This window comes from Pogona vitticeps, chromosome 6 (genome assembly GCF_051106095.1).
Source record: "Pogona vitticeps strain Pit_001003342236 chromosome 6, PviZW2.1, whole genome shotgun sequence".
Classification (NCBI taxonomy): domain Eukaryota; kingdom Metazoa; phylum Chordata; class Lepidosauria; order Squamata; family Agamidae; genus Pogona; species Pogona vitticeps.
In genome coordinates this window covers 15473895-15489639 of record NC_135788.1, presented here as the reverse complement: position 1 = coordinate 15489639, position 15745 = coordinate 15473895, and the positions used below count along the sequence as shown (strand labels likewise).

The following is a 15745-nucleotide window of genomic DNA, read 5'->3' as shown; positions in this document are numbered from 1 at the left end:
TAGCAAGATTTTGTTCTACCCCATATTCTCTATATACTACTTGTAGGTGCAAGAAGCTTGTGTTGATTACAGTTTCTAAACAAAACATGAGACAGCTGAAGTAAAAGAAACTACATTAGTATCGCATCCATTCCCAACCTAATCCCTAAATCTCTAGCTTCAACCTTATCTCCTCATCTCTTGGTAACAAATGAAGTGAGTTACCTCCACAGATCAAACCATCAGATCGGTCACAGTTGAAGTTATCACACTGGCAAAACTGGCCTGAGTAGACTTCGTTTGGATTCTCTCTTTTCTTGCACACACACTGCCCACATATACAGTCTCCATTGTTACTACATATTTCAGAACTGTTTGTTGCTCTACAGGTGCCAGACATGTCTTCACTGTTCACTTCTTCTATGCTGCATTCACACTGTTTGCCAATGCGCCCTGGATTACATCTAGAAGGAAAACCGCCCATATTGCTGAAATGTTACACATGGAAAACATGCACGTATTTCTCCACCTTTCTACATTTCAAGAATAAAAACTTCAAAAGAAGTACTAGTGTCTACATACAGGAAACAAGTTCTTTTAAAAAGATGGCACGATACAAGAGTGTTTGTTTGAAAAAGCTGTTCAATGACAGCTCTCAGTGCTTCAAAGGAAGGCATTGGGAGGGGTTGACAGAGAAGATTGGGGAGGCTGCACTAACTATGACAGCCAATTCAAGTAGACAGTTTTGAGTCCTGTCTGCGTTCTTGAACAAAAAAGAAGATATGCAAGTGTTACAAACTTTGTTTTTTAAAAAAATTATAGGGTTTTTCACTTAAAATATTCCCACCATTCCCCAAATAACTATATGAAAATCTAGCTTAAATCAGATCAGGGAGACCAGCTGAACATAATGCACTAAAGTACATAAGCCCAGTAAACATTACTACATATGGAATCAGGATAGACTGCTAAAACAAGTCAGATGAGGAACCATGGAGAAACCACAGCTATTCTTCTTAGCTTCCTAAGACGGCCTGGCTGGGTTGGAAGAAATAGCTCTCCACTATATGTCACAATCAAGAAAGAAGCACTGTAATACCTTCTGTTCCAAATACAGCAATTATGGTTGCTGTGGGATTGACCCTTTCACAGCTTCAGAATATTTAACTGGGTGAAATTTTATTGCTTATCACACTAAGTCACACTAGTGTAGGTCCAGTGAACCATTTGGTAAGTCAGCTTTCCCATATGTTCTATTGATTTAAATGGGCCCACTTTAGTTCCAACTTACTATGCTAAGCAACAGGATTTCAGCCACTGTCTACCAATATTAGAAGTTACTGTCCTCATATAAACTTGCCAGCAACCACACAAACATGAATATACAAAACTGAATGTATCTCAGATAATCGTACCTTAAAAAGCTTTAGCAATGTTTTCTTTTCAATGTAAAATTACTGCAACACTCAAGTTGAATCATGGCAACTGGACTTCTTACTAGGTTGAAACATTTTGCTATTCATCCAAGTAGCTTCTTCAGTCTGAAGAAAGATGTCCAGCTGCCATGACTCAACTTCCAGATAACCTCACCTGGATAACAGAGAATCAGATATACTGCAACACTAATGTGGATTTTAAAGGTAAGGTACATGTAGCAATGAAGGTGCAGATTGACCTCCACAACATGTTTTCGGGCCTTGTTTTCCATAAGCTGGCTAGACAGCTCAGTGGTTTTAGGTATACGGCTGTGGTGCCAAACGTTGGGAATTGTTCTTTCTGTGAGTAGATCCATCCTGCATGGCCTTGGGCAAACTGCACAGTTCCAGGGTGCCCCCAGAAGAAGAGAATGGTATATTACTTCTGAGTATTTTCTACTAGAAAAGCCTGGGTCACATAAATAGGAATTGACTTGACACAATTATTACTACTTACACCATGATGAAATAAACTACTTGCTAGTTTTGTACAAAGTATTATTTCACTCTTCTCTTTGAGGGAAAACACAACAAAGTTAATATTTACGTACCTGCAGGCACCACACTCAAATGTTCCATTTCCATAGTGACAGAGGTCGCTGTCAGTTATCCCTTCTAAATGACAGTCACATTCACAGATAAACTCCAGATTAATCTCTACCTCCTCAGTGAAACCTAATGGCTTGATTTTAATGGTTTCACTCTGCCCCTTTTCTGGACACTGGTTGGCTGTTACTTTAATCTCAAACCTAACCTGTAAGCAAAGTAATAATATAAACAATGCTCAGGTATAGTTTTGACAGTATAAAAAAACAAAAACAAAAGAATAGATACTTTATACAGTATCACATTGCACATAAACAAGCCTTGATATGTTCCGAAAGAAATCCAACACACACATAAGGTTCTATCATACAAAATGGTACCTCATCTCCAATTGAAATGTTGGAACACTTTCTTCCTTCATCTCCTGTTCCATTCACTCCATTCTTGCAGAAGGATTTATATTCAATGGAGACTTCTTTTGGCAGCTTGTTGTTTTCCAAAATAACTTCTGAAGATAATGACTAAAACAGAGAGGTTCAGCAGTTTAATCGAATAATAAAGTAGGGTATTAAGGGGGGCTTAATAAATTCTGTAAAGAATGTGCATTTCTTCTGAAATAGCTCTAAACCACCACTCTATCCACGTATCTTGGTTATTTACACAGCAGACTTCAAGCCTGTGCTACAGGTTTCCTACAAGATTCACACAACCAATGTTGCTGCAGCTTATAAAATTGGAGCACAAGCTACTGCCTAAGTCAGTGCTGGTTTCACTCTCTTCCAGGAAAACACACACGGGGATACATAGGAACACGCGAGTCTGTACACAGAAACAAAAGGTGTTCATTTCTTAAAATTTTGTATTGTTTGTGAGGGGTTCAACTTCTCACAACCCCTATTATGCTTTTTCTCTTCAAATAGAAAGAAATTTCAAACTTCAACTTCCTAAAATCAAACTAAATATATAATGAAAAAAAAATTCAAAAAAGCACATTCAGATTGGAAAGATCACGTGAGAGCAATAGTAGAGGTCTTTACTCAGTACAGCTCAAGAGACCAATTGTACGCCGCCTAGAGTGGTCGTAATTGACTAGATAGGCGGGATATAGATTCAATAAATAAATAAATAAATGAATAAATTGAGAAGCTAGGTTGGCTTTTGTCATTCCATTGTCAGGCAAAGGTCTTCCTTCCTTTAAATGGAGGTGGTGGGATTAGGAGTGATATATTCATTGAGTTTAGAGGTTTTAAAAATGTTTTCAAAGTGTATTTAAATGATAAGAAAAATAATAATCTCAGAACTGCAGAGCAAGAAGTTAAAATTGTTTTCAATTGCAGTTTTAATATTGTAATAACATTTTTAACATATTGTTTCTTATGGTGACAACCATATAAGTTTAATTGATCATGAGCTGCCTTATGTCTCCTATGAGGAGAAACACTACATATGAATAAAAAAAATAAACAGTGGAACACACAGATCTTCTAGTACTGCTCCTGACCTCTACTCCTGGTTAATGTCCTTAACCTCTAGGTGATCATTAACTACAGCTGCAATATTTATTAATTTTCTATACCTTTCATCTTAAAAAGGCTATACGTTCAACAAAGGGTAAAGTCATGCTTCGTGTGATACCTTATTAACAAATTAGTAGAGGTAATCTCCTTTCAAAGGCTTTTGCAAAAGCTCAATAAAGGACAGGTTTCTTAGAGAATATCACTATTTCACAGTGCAGCTCCTGTTTACCAGAATCACAGAATTTAGCAGTAATTCTGCCAATAACTATTAAATAAATAATTCATTTAGGGACCATGTGCTGATTTTCAACCTATAATCTCAGCCTCCTCAACTAAAAATATCCTTAGGTGTAAGCCTGTTCTATTGCATTTAATGATAGCACTGAAGTTCTATGCGTAGCTGTGTCCTTTGCGAAAACCTATGCTCAGGAGGTGGGGGAGAAGGAAGAGAAAGCTTCTCACTGAAATTGACTTACATTGTATGCATCTATAATCAGCTGAATCACATTACTGGAATTGGAAGACAGTGTTCCTACTGCAGATTTTGGAATCAGATTCTTCAACTCCTTTACATATGAAAAAAGAAAACAATAATAGGTTAAAACTGTCATTGGAACACACATTGATCAGAAATATTGTATTACAGCACAAATGCTCTCAAAAGAGCAATACTTACTTCTAGTTGTAGAATATCTAAAGAGGCCATTAAATAGTTTCCATTGCTACAAATGAGAGCTTCCCTCATTCAATTAAATTCAAATACTACATAGGATAAACAGAACTACTATTTATATGGGACTACACTGGAGAAATACATTGATCGTTGTTAACAAGCACTTTTGTATTAAAAGAGCAGAGTTTTACTATACTGCCTTGAATTTCTTTAAACAAGCTGAATGTAAGATTGCAACAGAGTAAATCTCTCCCTTGAACTGCACGGGTCTGAACAGTATGGTTTTGCTTAGACATTGATTTTTTTCTTCAATAAATATTTCAACAAATAAATTTTCAATAAATGACTAATCAATAAATACCCTGGCCATCCAGAACCCCAGGAGTTCAATTACAAAGTGATCTACTTGCCCCCAAACACAACAGCTCTAATTCAGTTTCGAAATCAAGGGGGTCAAAAGACTCATTACACATGGTACTGTATGGAAATGATTGTCAATGCTACAGAAGAGAACTTCGATAGAGAAATCTACTCTGTGTGTTCTAACTGTTTATACTTTGTAGTTGTTTGGGGGGGGCATAAAAGTAATACATGGATTTTTAACTACACAGGGGTCTGGTGCCCCTAAGCCCATTGTTGTCAAAGGAGAAGTGTATGAAGTGTATGACACATGCAGATAAAAGGTTATGTTACTTGACCTTTACCTTGTAAACTGGCTGAAATTCTTGTGTGACAGCAAATATTATCTGAATATTATTGTCACTTAGCTTCTGAACAAGATGAGCAATGGAGGGATAATCCTGAAGAATTAAGTTTAGATCATTAAAAAACATAGGTAATGTACACATTTGAATTTCACACACACAATGCATTCTCTACTTGTGCAAGAAAAAATGTCACTCAAACACACAACCCTTAAAAAATTAAATAAGGAATTCAACTTATTTTCTGTCACTTCTAACTTTAAAATGCTTCTTTAATGTTCACAATATAAAGCTGTCAGTAGAGAGGATCAATAAAAAATTGTTTAGTTGTGCTTTAAAGCAAAAGCAACTCCCTAACTCTTACTGACACATACCTTTAATTTTCCTTCATTTCTTTATTCACATAAAAAGATAAATTATTTGTATTTCTTGGTTTCCAGCTGGACTTACCAAAAGAATTTCAGGAAAGCAAGATTACACAGAACACCTTATATTTTTGACTCTAGGAGTCGTCTAAAAAACACAGTTAAAAACCAATACTCTTCCTTCATTCAAGAAAAAAAAACATGAAAACTATTCTTACTGCAATCAAAGTATATATGGATTTAACATAATAAAAGGGGTGCTAATAGGTAAGTCCTTGCAAATGTGGTATCTTAATTTCTTAATATTCAACAAATCTGCATTCCTACTTAAGCTTTCTCATGAGTTTTCTTCATGGGGTGCTTATTCTACAGAGAAGTGGTCGCTAGCTGGTTTCCACAGCTGCTTGTCCTTCTACAAGCAGAGCTCTCCAGAACTTACTGGACTGCAACTGTTGTCATTCCTCACCTCTGGCTATCTTGTCAAGTACTGATGCGAACTGCTGTCCAACAACATTGGTTGGGCCACACTTTGCCCACTATAGTTTGTAATAAGCACTAGATCATGAATTCAAAATTTTAATTTTAATTTTTTTAAAAAAACACACTGGGATATAGCATATACCTTTAAATAATCTGTTGCACATACTTACATAGTAATGGCTCATTGTGTACATATTATTATCTAAGTGGCATTGCCCATCATTTGGTAAAACAATTCCTCCCAGCTTCCCATCTCCAGCAAAATGAAATCCAGCATCCGTGGAAAACACCAACAGCCGAGTGACATTTCTCCATCCAATTTTTGCCTTAGGGAGAAGAAAAACTTTATCACATCTGTGAGGGTTTTTTCCCCCTTTAAGATGTACTGACCAAAATCCAGCAGCCAAAAACCACATGCATAAAGGCAGTCCTCGAGTTATTTTCACATTTCGCTGTCTGTGAAACCAGGGGAAAACTGGGTGTGCAACAGAAAAACCACATACATAGCATTGCCTGTTCACTTACCCTTATACGATTGGGTGGCCAGTATATATAATTAAAGAATATGAACTAAAAAGAAATGATCAGGATCCCCATCTATCTTTAGCAGGTCTGTTTGTCTCCTACCAGTGTCACAAATTTACTTGTAGACATGGCAGTAGCTTCCAGGAGTATTTGAATGACTTAAAACAGTAATACAGAAAGAAGCTACTGTGCAAATACTCTGAGATTCCTACTGGAGTCTGATTCAAGATGCACGAAGAAATGACCATGCAACCTTTGCAGCAAAACACTTTATGACAGAGAAAGTTTCAGAGTAAGAGAACAAAGAAAGGGGGGGGATTCTTCCTATAGCTTTCACATGCCTGTCCAAAGCCATCTGTCAATTGCTATTTTTATACTAACAATAGCTACTGTCCTGCTTTCACATTCAAAATCACTGTCTTGTTCTAAGGTATTGTTCAATATCTTCACCTAACTGTGCCTCTGAGAAGATAAAACATATTGCCTGAAATCACACTGTTGTTAGTTAAAACAACAGGTTGTAGACTATTAAACTGTACTGGGGTAGGAAACCTTTGCTTATTCAGGTAGTTTAGCCTTCAATTCCCATGGGTCCCACTCAACATGATTCAAGAAAGAGACTGGGGAATCTGTACTTCAAAGCACTCAGAGGGCCAAAGGTTCCTACCCAAGCCAGACCTTAAGGAAAAGAATATGCAAGTTACAAATTGATCTGTCAATCCTTTTGAAGGGGCAGGCAGAGAAAGCTTTCTACAGGCATCTTTAAAAAATGAAAAAATTAAGCTGTGCTTAATATCACCTACACTAGAAAGGGGGGAGACAGATCCTATACATACTTACTCAGACGATAACTCCATTGTGAATTTAAATGGACACAAGGAAAAGAAGGTTCTTAATGATGCAATGGACAATTAACGCATTGAGATAATATAAACAGCTCATGCAAAGTACTCTTTTAAAATTATGCTGGTTGTGTAGGGCTTATGAACTCTTCCCTCAGTGCTCTAAAAATCCTGTTATCATTAATGGTTATGTTTTTCTTTTAAATTAAAACAAAGACTGCCATTTCTTTAAATATCAGTTCTTCCAAAAGAGAGACTCTTCTTCTTTTTCATAGTTAAATAAAGACAACAGCCAAACAGTAAATATTTCTCCTTCTAATCTTCATTAGTAGAAGGTATATAGGAGGGTCTTAAATATTCTTCGTTCGAATCTTCCAGAAAATAGCAACCCTTTCTCTTTCACGCCATTCTCATTTTTATTTTTGGATTAATTGTACATAAGATTGATATTCAGCTGGCAATTGGAAAGAATGAAGAAGAAGAGTCATAGCTCAGCTCAGTAGTAGAGCACATGCATCACATACAGAAGGTCTTAAGATCAAGCCCCAACATCTTCAATTGAAAGGACCAGATAACATGCCAGGTGAAAGCTACCAGTCAGAACAAACAGTATTGGACTTGATGAATCAAGGTTTTAATAATGCAGTAGCTTCATATGCTCATGCCAGTGACACTAAAAGCACTGGCTTTTTTAAAAAAAATTCTCTTATGGAGTAGTTTAAATTGATGGTTTAAAGAATGCCTACTAGCTTTATTTATAATTTTTCCACTTTTTAAACTATTGCAGCCTATGAATAAACCATATACTGTATACTTGCAATGTCTGCATAGAAGTAACCCAGCCATTAGTCTCAATGAGTTGAACACTTCAGGTGGGCAGCAGGTCTGCCATTATCCTCCACTTTGGCAAGGGCCCTGATGCTCCTCACTGATGTTGCGTCCTAGAGCAGCTGCTTCCTCACTGCCTGACTCCGAGAGACCTCAAATCAGGTCCTATGGAAAAAGTGACTAGGAAAACTGCCTGTGCTGCAGTGCAGAACTCTCAGAGTTAGGTCTTAAAGAAGCAGGCAGTTTAACACAGCAAGGTCTGATAAACGGGCTGCAACTAGCATCACATCGTCTTCCTTCAGGAAGTCCTCCTCCTGGCAGCACTGCCATTTTGTTCCTTCAGGGTCATTAGGAAGTGAAAGAACTTGGACCAGCCTCATGTTCACTGTAATTCCTTCAAGTTTTTATTTCAACATCTGCCTTCTGTTTGCTATATCATTACTTTTAATTTTTACTGTGTTATGGCTTGCGGCACTGTAAGTACAAGAAAAATATACTTTTGTCGGCACATTTAACCATGAAGATTAATTTAATCCATTGAAGGGTAAGACATATACTTAATTCTGAAAGACAACTATTAGAATACAAGTGAATTTCATATATAATAACAACCAAAATGAATGAGAATACACTTACACCACAAACAGCAACCTGCATGATTGCATCAAATCCACCTTCTGGAGAATCCAAGTTACCCGAAATCTGTTGATCACCTACAAGTTTATTGAACAGACTTCCATCGCTGGTAAAGTTGAGTACATTTTTGTAGCTAAAAGGACTTGTACAGTTGAGGTCACCTGTACAAGGGTTCCTGAGTTTGGCAGGTGTGGTACTAATGTAAGGCATTACAGTTTTTTCTACAAAAGAGCCAAAACCTAAGATAATGGAACAAAGAAAATGGAATAAAAGTATCTGGTTCCATGTTCTCAGTGCTACAAAAAGCCCTATACAGATGCAGACAAGTTCCTAACTAGACGTCCAACTCTTCAAAGTAATTCTCCTTTCAATCTAGAAACCATGTTTTATTTGGGCAACCAGGAGAGACCTATCCAAGGGAGGTATCAAGGAAGAAGGAAGTTTCAAAGGAACAGTGGCCACTTAAGGTCTTCTTCTCAGATATGTACCCCTGAAAACTAAAGAGATTTGGTTGCTGCATGGGTTTGAGATTTTTGTGCAGTACTGAAGGAATATGTATTCTTTATGTGTTTTAAAAGTATGCAACCACATAGTGTAATTCCTTATTAAAACACAAATTCTCCTATAGCTATAACACCCTGTTTCTCTCCCAGTGATTTTCTACAGGCTGTATTCAACACCCAGCACAAATTTAATGTTTGCAAATTCCATGCACAGCCCTGATTAAATTCATGCGAGCATGCTATGCAGAAATTTGGAAAAAGTAGCCATTTTCTGCACGATAGGAGAATCACTATGACAGACCATCTATACCCTCTACTGACTTTGCTAATATAACATCCTCAGGTATCTCACTTTTGCTTTGTTCACCTTTAATTCAGAATTTGTACGACATTGTTAAAGAAATAGAACTTCTTTCTGGATCACAGATTCCTTTATTCCTACAGCAAATGAGCTGTCATGTCCGAGCTGACTTACAATAACCCTAACAAGGCTCTCAAAGAAAATGAGATATTTAAGAGATTTACCAGTTCCATGCCTCCAGTAAGTTTCTACAGCCAAGTGGGGATTTGAACCCTAGTCATTAAGAGTCCAAATCTGTCTAATCATGCTTGCATTTATGATCACATGCACATTATCCTATACAGATCTTTTTTTAATTAAAATTACTCTGATCACTAGAAACAAAATACATACCAATTCGGAAATCTGAAGTTATATTCTTCATTTTACTCATTAAAGAAGTCCCAAGGCTTTTCACATTCTCCAAATCATCTTTCATAGAGTAAGAGAGATCCATAAGGTAATAAAGGTCAATAGGATAATCTTCAGCTCTCTTAAATTTTAAGGAAAATGTCTGTGGTTCCCCTAATATTTGAGATGGGGAATAAAAGATACTTAATATAAGATTCACCAATTAAATTTATAACAAATAAGACAGTAATACAAATCTGCTCAAAGTAAAAACAAAATACAAAAAAAGCTTGCTACTGAACCTTCCCTTTGTATTTTCAGACTGAAATGTGGAAAGCGAATTCTTTCTGCAACTAGAGTGGTCGAATACGATCAGATAGGCGGGATAGAAATAAAATAAATAAATAAAATAAATAAATAAAATAAACTACCTCAGAAAGATCATTTGCACATAAAGACACAAAAGCTCCCACCAAGACGGCTGTTTCGGACACCCAGATCTAAACATATTCAGACATATCTACACTACACTGTTTGACAGGAAATTTACTACAGGTGTGGAGACTCACTGAACACAGTGATTGCATAATGTATAAAATTAAAAACAATAGCACAGGATGACCAATATTCACTACTGGCAAGTAATACTTGTCCTTGCTTTGCAAACTGGTTTCTGCTAAGAACTTTCCTTACGAACCACAAATCCTAACAAAATTATTTTCTAGTGTTTTCCCTAAATATTTTTTTTAACTGAACAACCTCAGGCAGGGGAGTTCTGCTGTGCTTAGTTTCCACTGATTGAATCATCTTATAATAGTACATAATTTCCACCTGCCCCATAACTGTACCAGGTAGGCCTCTTACTTAAAACTGAGTTTTCTCAATGGCAAATTTCAGTAAACTTGAGTTGGATGTAGAGCCGAATTGTATTTTGTCTTTGGACACAGAGAAAGCTCTGCAATCCAGGAGAAGCTTCTGTGAATTACAGGGGTGGGTCAATCCTCAGTAACTCCTGCTTCTTCTTCATCATCTTAGAAGTTCAGATCTGGAAACCACCCCATGGATCATCTAGTACTAACCCTGTCAAGCAGGCACAGTAGGGAATCAAACTCCCAATCTTTGGCTCTGCAGCCAAAGACCTAAACCACTGATCTATCCTGCAATTCTTACTTCTTCTGGCAGCTATCCGCACAGACCAACACCTGCACAAAAAGATTACTAGAAACAGCACAGAAGGCAGCATTTGGGGTGGGGCTTGGAAGATCTGTGGAAGCCTTTACTGTTTTGAAATATTCTGTCTGAAGAGTGAGACACTACTGATTACAAATTAAATTATATTAATTATGGGTTTAGTTATGCGTATACTGCAAGGAAAAAAGTATATTTTAAATAAAACTGCAAATAGATGACAATGTGAAAATACTATAAAATCCTTATACGTTCAGTTTTGTTGTAAGTTAATTATAGCATAACAGAGGAAACACAAATGGTGCTGTGGAAATGGCTTAACATATAGATCAGGTCACATTTTTAAGAAGTATCAGTCACTGACTTACTGGGTTTTCCAACAGAAAAATCTGCATTGGTGGGAGGATACAAAATGTCTTTTAACTGGGACCAACTAAAATACTACAAAAATGTGCAAGCTTTCAAATTTTCCCCTATACTCTGAGCTATCTTCATGTATTTTCGTGCAAACACAGGGCAACCTGGGGGAGGGGATTATGAAATGTCCTGCAGTTTATCTCTTTTAAACTGTAACTCAGAAATCTTTTGTTTTCCACCATTCTGACCATGAAAAGGGAAATGGCACAATTTTTCCTCAACAGGATTATTGCTAATCTAGAAATGTAGCTGAAAATCAAATTCTAACCACCTCTGTTAAGGTTATGTCCTTGCTCCCTGTCGAACAATGCTAGCAATCTCCTATCCACCTAAGATATATTTAGCTTAGAATATCTTGAGCCTTACATGCAGAAGATGAGGAATGGTTGTTGTAGGTTTTTCGGGCTGTTTGGCCATTTTCTGGAGGTTTTTCTTCCTAACGTTTCGCCAGTCTCTGTGGCTGGAATCTTCAGAGGACAGGAGTTACAACTCTGTGTTCTGATGTAATGTGTGGGATAGCTGAGTATTTGTAGCTATGGGTGTGACAAACCCAGACCTACTGGGATCTGCCACACAGTTACACTAAGCTGCCACCAACCATTCCCTATAAAAAGGCACACAGACCAGGGATGGATTTTTAAACAATTAAAAGAATAAGGTTTATTTTAAATACAAACAGGGTAAATAAAACAATCAGGTGAATAAAATAAAGTAACGTGGCTTATTCTCACACACACAAGCATACAGTTTGGTTCACCTAGAACCTTTAACTTAAAGCACAGACCCTGAACCCATCAGTTCTGGCTAACCAACAGACCCCTGAACCTTTCAGGCTGGTACTCTGACACACAGTAGTACCCTGTCAGACACCCAGACTCCCACAACAGCTTCTTCTTCCCAGCTGCTGCTTCGTCCCAACCCAGTGTCTCACAGTCTGTCTCAGCATCTACTCTTCACCACACAGGCATCACATATTTATACAGTACAGCCCCTCCTCCTGATGTCCCGCCTTCCACTCCCCATAGGATGGAACTTTCCCTCCAAACCCATGACAGACAGGTAACATCAGTGCTGTTATGTAACACCTCCCCTCTTTATAAGTTGTTTTGTAGGGGGAAAGCTAAGAGTGCTTTTCACCAAAAAACAACCTGCATAAAATACACAACAACATTTATACATACCATATAATACTTACATATACTTACACTCCAAGTTAACCATAGCAAATAGACATTTAAACATTTATCATTTACATTACATCCATTTACCTTTATTAATACAAACCAATTTAAAACCAGGTACATTTTAACTTTTTGTTTTCATTATATACATATAGTCCATGTTCTTTCGCCGTCTTCAGTCTTCAGGTCTTCTTGATAAGGCGTCAGCAACACAGTTCACTGACCCTCTGACCACCTTCACTTCAAAGTCATAGTCCTGTAAGTTCAAAGCCCACCTCATAAGTTTGCTATTGTGGGTTTTCATTGTCTTTAACCATTGCAATGGTGAATGGTCAGTACACAGAATAAAATGTCTTCCCCAGATGTAAGGCTTGGCCTTCTGGATCGCGTAGACTATGGCCAGACACTCCTTCTCCACGGTTGCCAAATGTCTCTCACCTTTTTGAAGTTTCCTACTCAGGTAGGACACCGGATGTTGGTCACCATTCTCATCCTCCTGGCACAGAACTGCTCCTACCCCGCTGTTAGACGCATCTGTGTAGATGATGAACTCCCGGTCGAAGTCTGGAGCCCGCAGGACTGGATAGTTGATTAGCGCCTCCTTCAACCTCTGGAACGCCGCCTCACAGTCGCTGGTCCACGGGATGCGGTCATCAGCCTTCTTCCTCGTCAGATCGGTCAGCGGAGCCGCCATCTCGCTAAACCTCGGGATGAACTTTCTGTAGTAGCCCACCAACCCAAGAAATGATTTGACTTTTTTCTTGGTGTTGGGTCTAGGCCAATCACGAACAGCTTCTATTTTGGCCTCCAGGGGTTTTATCATTCCTCCCCCTACCATGTGACCCAAGTATTTTATTTCTGGGCTACCCAGCTGACACTTGCTGGCCTTTACTGTTAGCCCTGCTGCACTTAACCTTTGCAGCACTAACTCCAGGTGTATCAGGTGATCTTCCCAGGTATTACTGAAGATCCCTATGTCGTCAATGTAGGCCACTGTAAAGTCACTGAGCCCTGCCAAGGTCTGGTCCATCAGCCTTTGGAATGTGGCTGGTGCATTTCTGAGACCAAAGCTCAGGACTCGAAACTCATAGAGACCAAAAGGGCTGCAAAAGGCAGTCTTTTCTTGATCCCTGGGATCAATTCTTAATTGCCAATATCCCTTTACCAGGTCCAATGATGAGATGAACCGACAACCCCCTATGGTTTCAATCAGGTTGTCTAGCCTGGGCATGGGGTAGGCATCAGGAGTGGTTACACGGTTTAATTTCCTGTAATCAACACAAAACCTAATGCTCCCATCAGGCTTGTCCACAAGGACTATCGGAGAGGACCAAGGACTAGAAGAGGGGACGATTATATTCTCCCTCAGCATCTCGTCCAGCTCCTTCCGCACCTTGTCCCTATAGGGTCCCGTTACTCGGTATGGGGATACTGCCTGCGGGGGTGCATCCCCTGTGTGGATCCGATGCATCACTCCCTTCACTATCCCCGGCTTGTTGGAAAACACCTGTTGATATTTACTAAGCAGCATTTTTAGTTCTTGCTGCTGGTCTTGGGTGAGTGCAGGACTGATCTTTACCTCCTCTGGGTTGTATTTTACTTCCCCTCTACCCTCCCAGAAGGGTAATTCAGCTTCCTCACTCTCAGCTGCTTTTATCGCGAATAAAACCCTCTGTTCCCCTCTGTAGTAGGGTTTTAGGGCATTCACATGAACCACCCTCCTTGCTTGGTTCTCCTCCTGCTCTATAAGGTAGTTCAGGTCTGACATCTTGGAAATGACCCTATATGGTCCTGCCCATTTAAGCTGCAGTTTATTCTCTCTGCAGGGCCTAAGCCAAAGCACTTCCTCCCCTGGGTCAAAGCGCCTCTCTCTAGCTTTGTGGTCATACCATGTTTTCTGTCTGACCTTCTGAGCTTGCAGGTTTTCTGCTGCCAGCTCTAGATTTCTCCTTAGGTCATTCATCAAGGTGTCTATGTAAGTCACAACGTCTTGTGGGTCATCCTGGGTGATCTGCTCCCAAATTTGTTTGATCAAATCAAGGGGCCCTTTCACCCCTAAGTGTGCAGCAAACATGTCAGAGTGACCCCTTTGTAAGATTATGGGGCGATACTTTTCCGGTACCACCAGCTGACTTCTGATCCCATCTCCCCCTTTTGAGATATTCCTCAGGGTCTCTCTATATAAAATCCCCTTTTTCTCCAGAAATCTCACTGGGGTTTCAGGTGTTAGCTGGGCGTCAGTCACCTGTTCAAAACACTTTTGGAGAGTGGCGTCTGCCTTTTGCTCCTGTCCAAATCTGCTGTCTGTGGTTAAGGTTTCCACCACAGCTTCTGAACTTCCCCCACCTGCTTCCGTCTCTGGCTCATCATTACCCCCCTGAACTGTCCCTGTGGTGGCTTGTGAGCGTGTAATCACTAGCACCCGTTTCACATGTTCAGCCAGGTCATTTCCCACGAGCACGGCTGCTGGCAGAGTCGATGAAATCGCTATCCGCCAATCTCCCCTCCAGCCTTGAAAGTTGACAGGTACCTCTGCTACTGGCAGAGAGATTATCTGCCCCTCAATCCCTGCCACCTTCATGCTCTCATTTGGGATTATAAACTCCCTAGGGATGATATCTGGATGGCATAGGGTTACTTGGGAACAAGTGTCCCGCAGCCCCCTATACTGACGGTCAAGTATTCCTACGTCCACCCCTGCTGTCTCAAACAACTGAGAATCTGTTTTTATCAGCAAGCAGCGCTTTACCTCCAGAAGAGGACCATTTTCCTCAGCCTGATCAGCAGAGGCAGCTGTCCCAGACTGAGTAGCCATGGCAACAGGCTCCCTCTGTGACACTGAGCCTTGCTCTTTCTGGACACAGAACACAGCTTTTGGCTTGGTCCCACTAGAATTCTGAGGCACCATTCCTTTTAGCTGCTTTAATTTTTCACACTCTGAGATTAGATGACCCTTTCCCTGACAGAAATAACATTTTCTAGTGTATTTGGATTCTCTCTCCTCTTGTTTCGGTTTTCCCTCCAAATTCTGAGGGCTTGGTTTCATGCCTGAGGGCTTCCCTTCACCATGGGCCCCTCCCCCTTGCTGGCTTTTCCCTGGTCCCTGAGAGTACTTGCTGTAGGTTTCTTTGGGTTTACCTACAGATTTCCCCTCACCCAAGGGCTTTCTTATTTGGGAGATAAAATCCGCGATTT

The 15745-nt window shown here is 39.4% G+C and overlaps 1 protein-coding gene across 1 annotated transcript in view; it reads right to left on the bottom strand.

Moving 5' to 3' along the window:
• The window catches only part of ITGB1 (integrin subunit beta 1), a 53609-nt gene that overhangs the window by 10675 nt on the left and 27189 nt on the right, over positions 1-15745 (bottom strand). Inside the window, exons 5-12 of the mRNA XM_078378548.1 lie at positions 9768-9938; positions 8571-8809; positions 5910-6065; positions 4895-4990; positions 3994-4083; positions 2381-2521; positions 2006-2208; positions 205-443 (exon numbers count right to left, since the gene is read on the bottom strand). Of these exons, the coding sequence (XP_078234674.1) occupies positions 205-443; positions 2006-2208; positions 2381-2521; positions 3994-4083; positions 4895-4990; positions 5910-6065; positions 8571-8809; positions 9768-9938 (1335 nt within the window). The remainder of the gene's footprint in view (positions 1-204; positions 444-2005; positions 2209-2380; positions 2522-3993; positions 4084-4894; positions 4991-5909; positions 6066-8570; positions 8810-9767; positions 9939-15745) is intronic.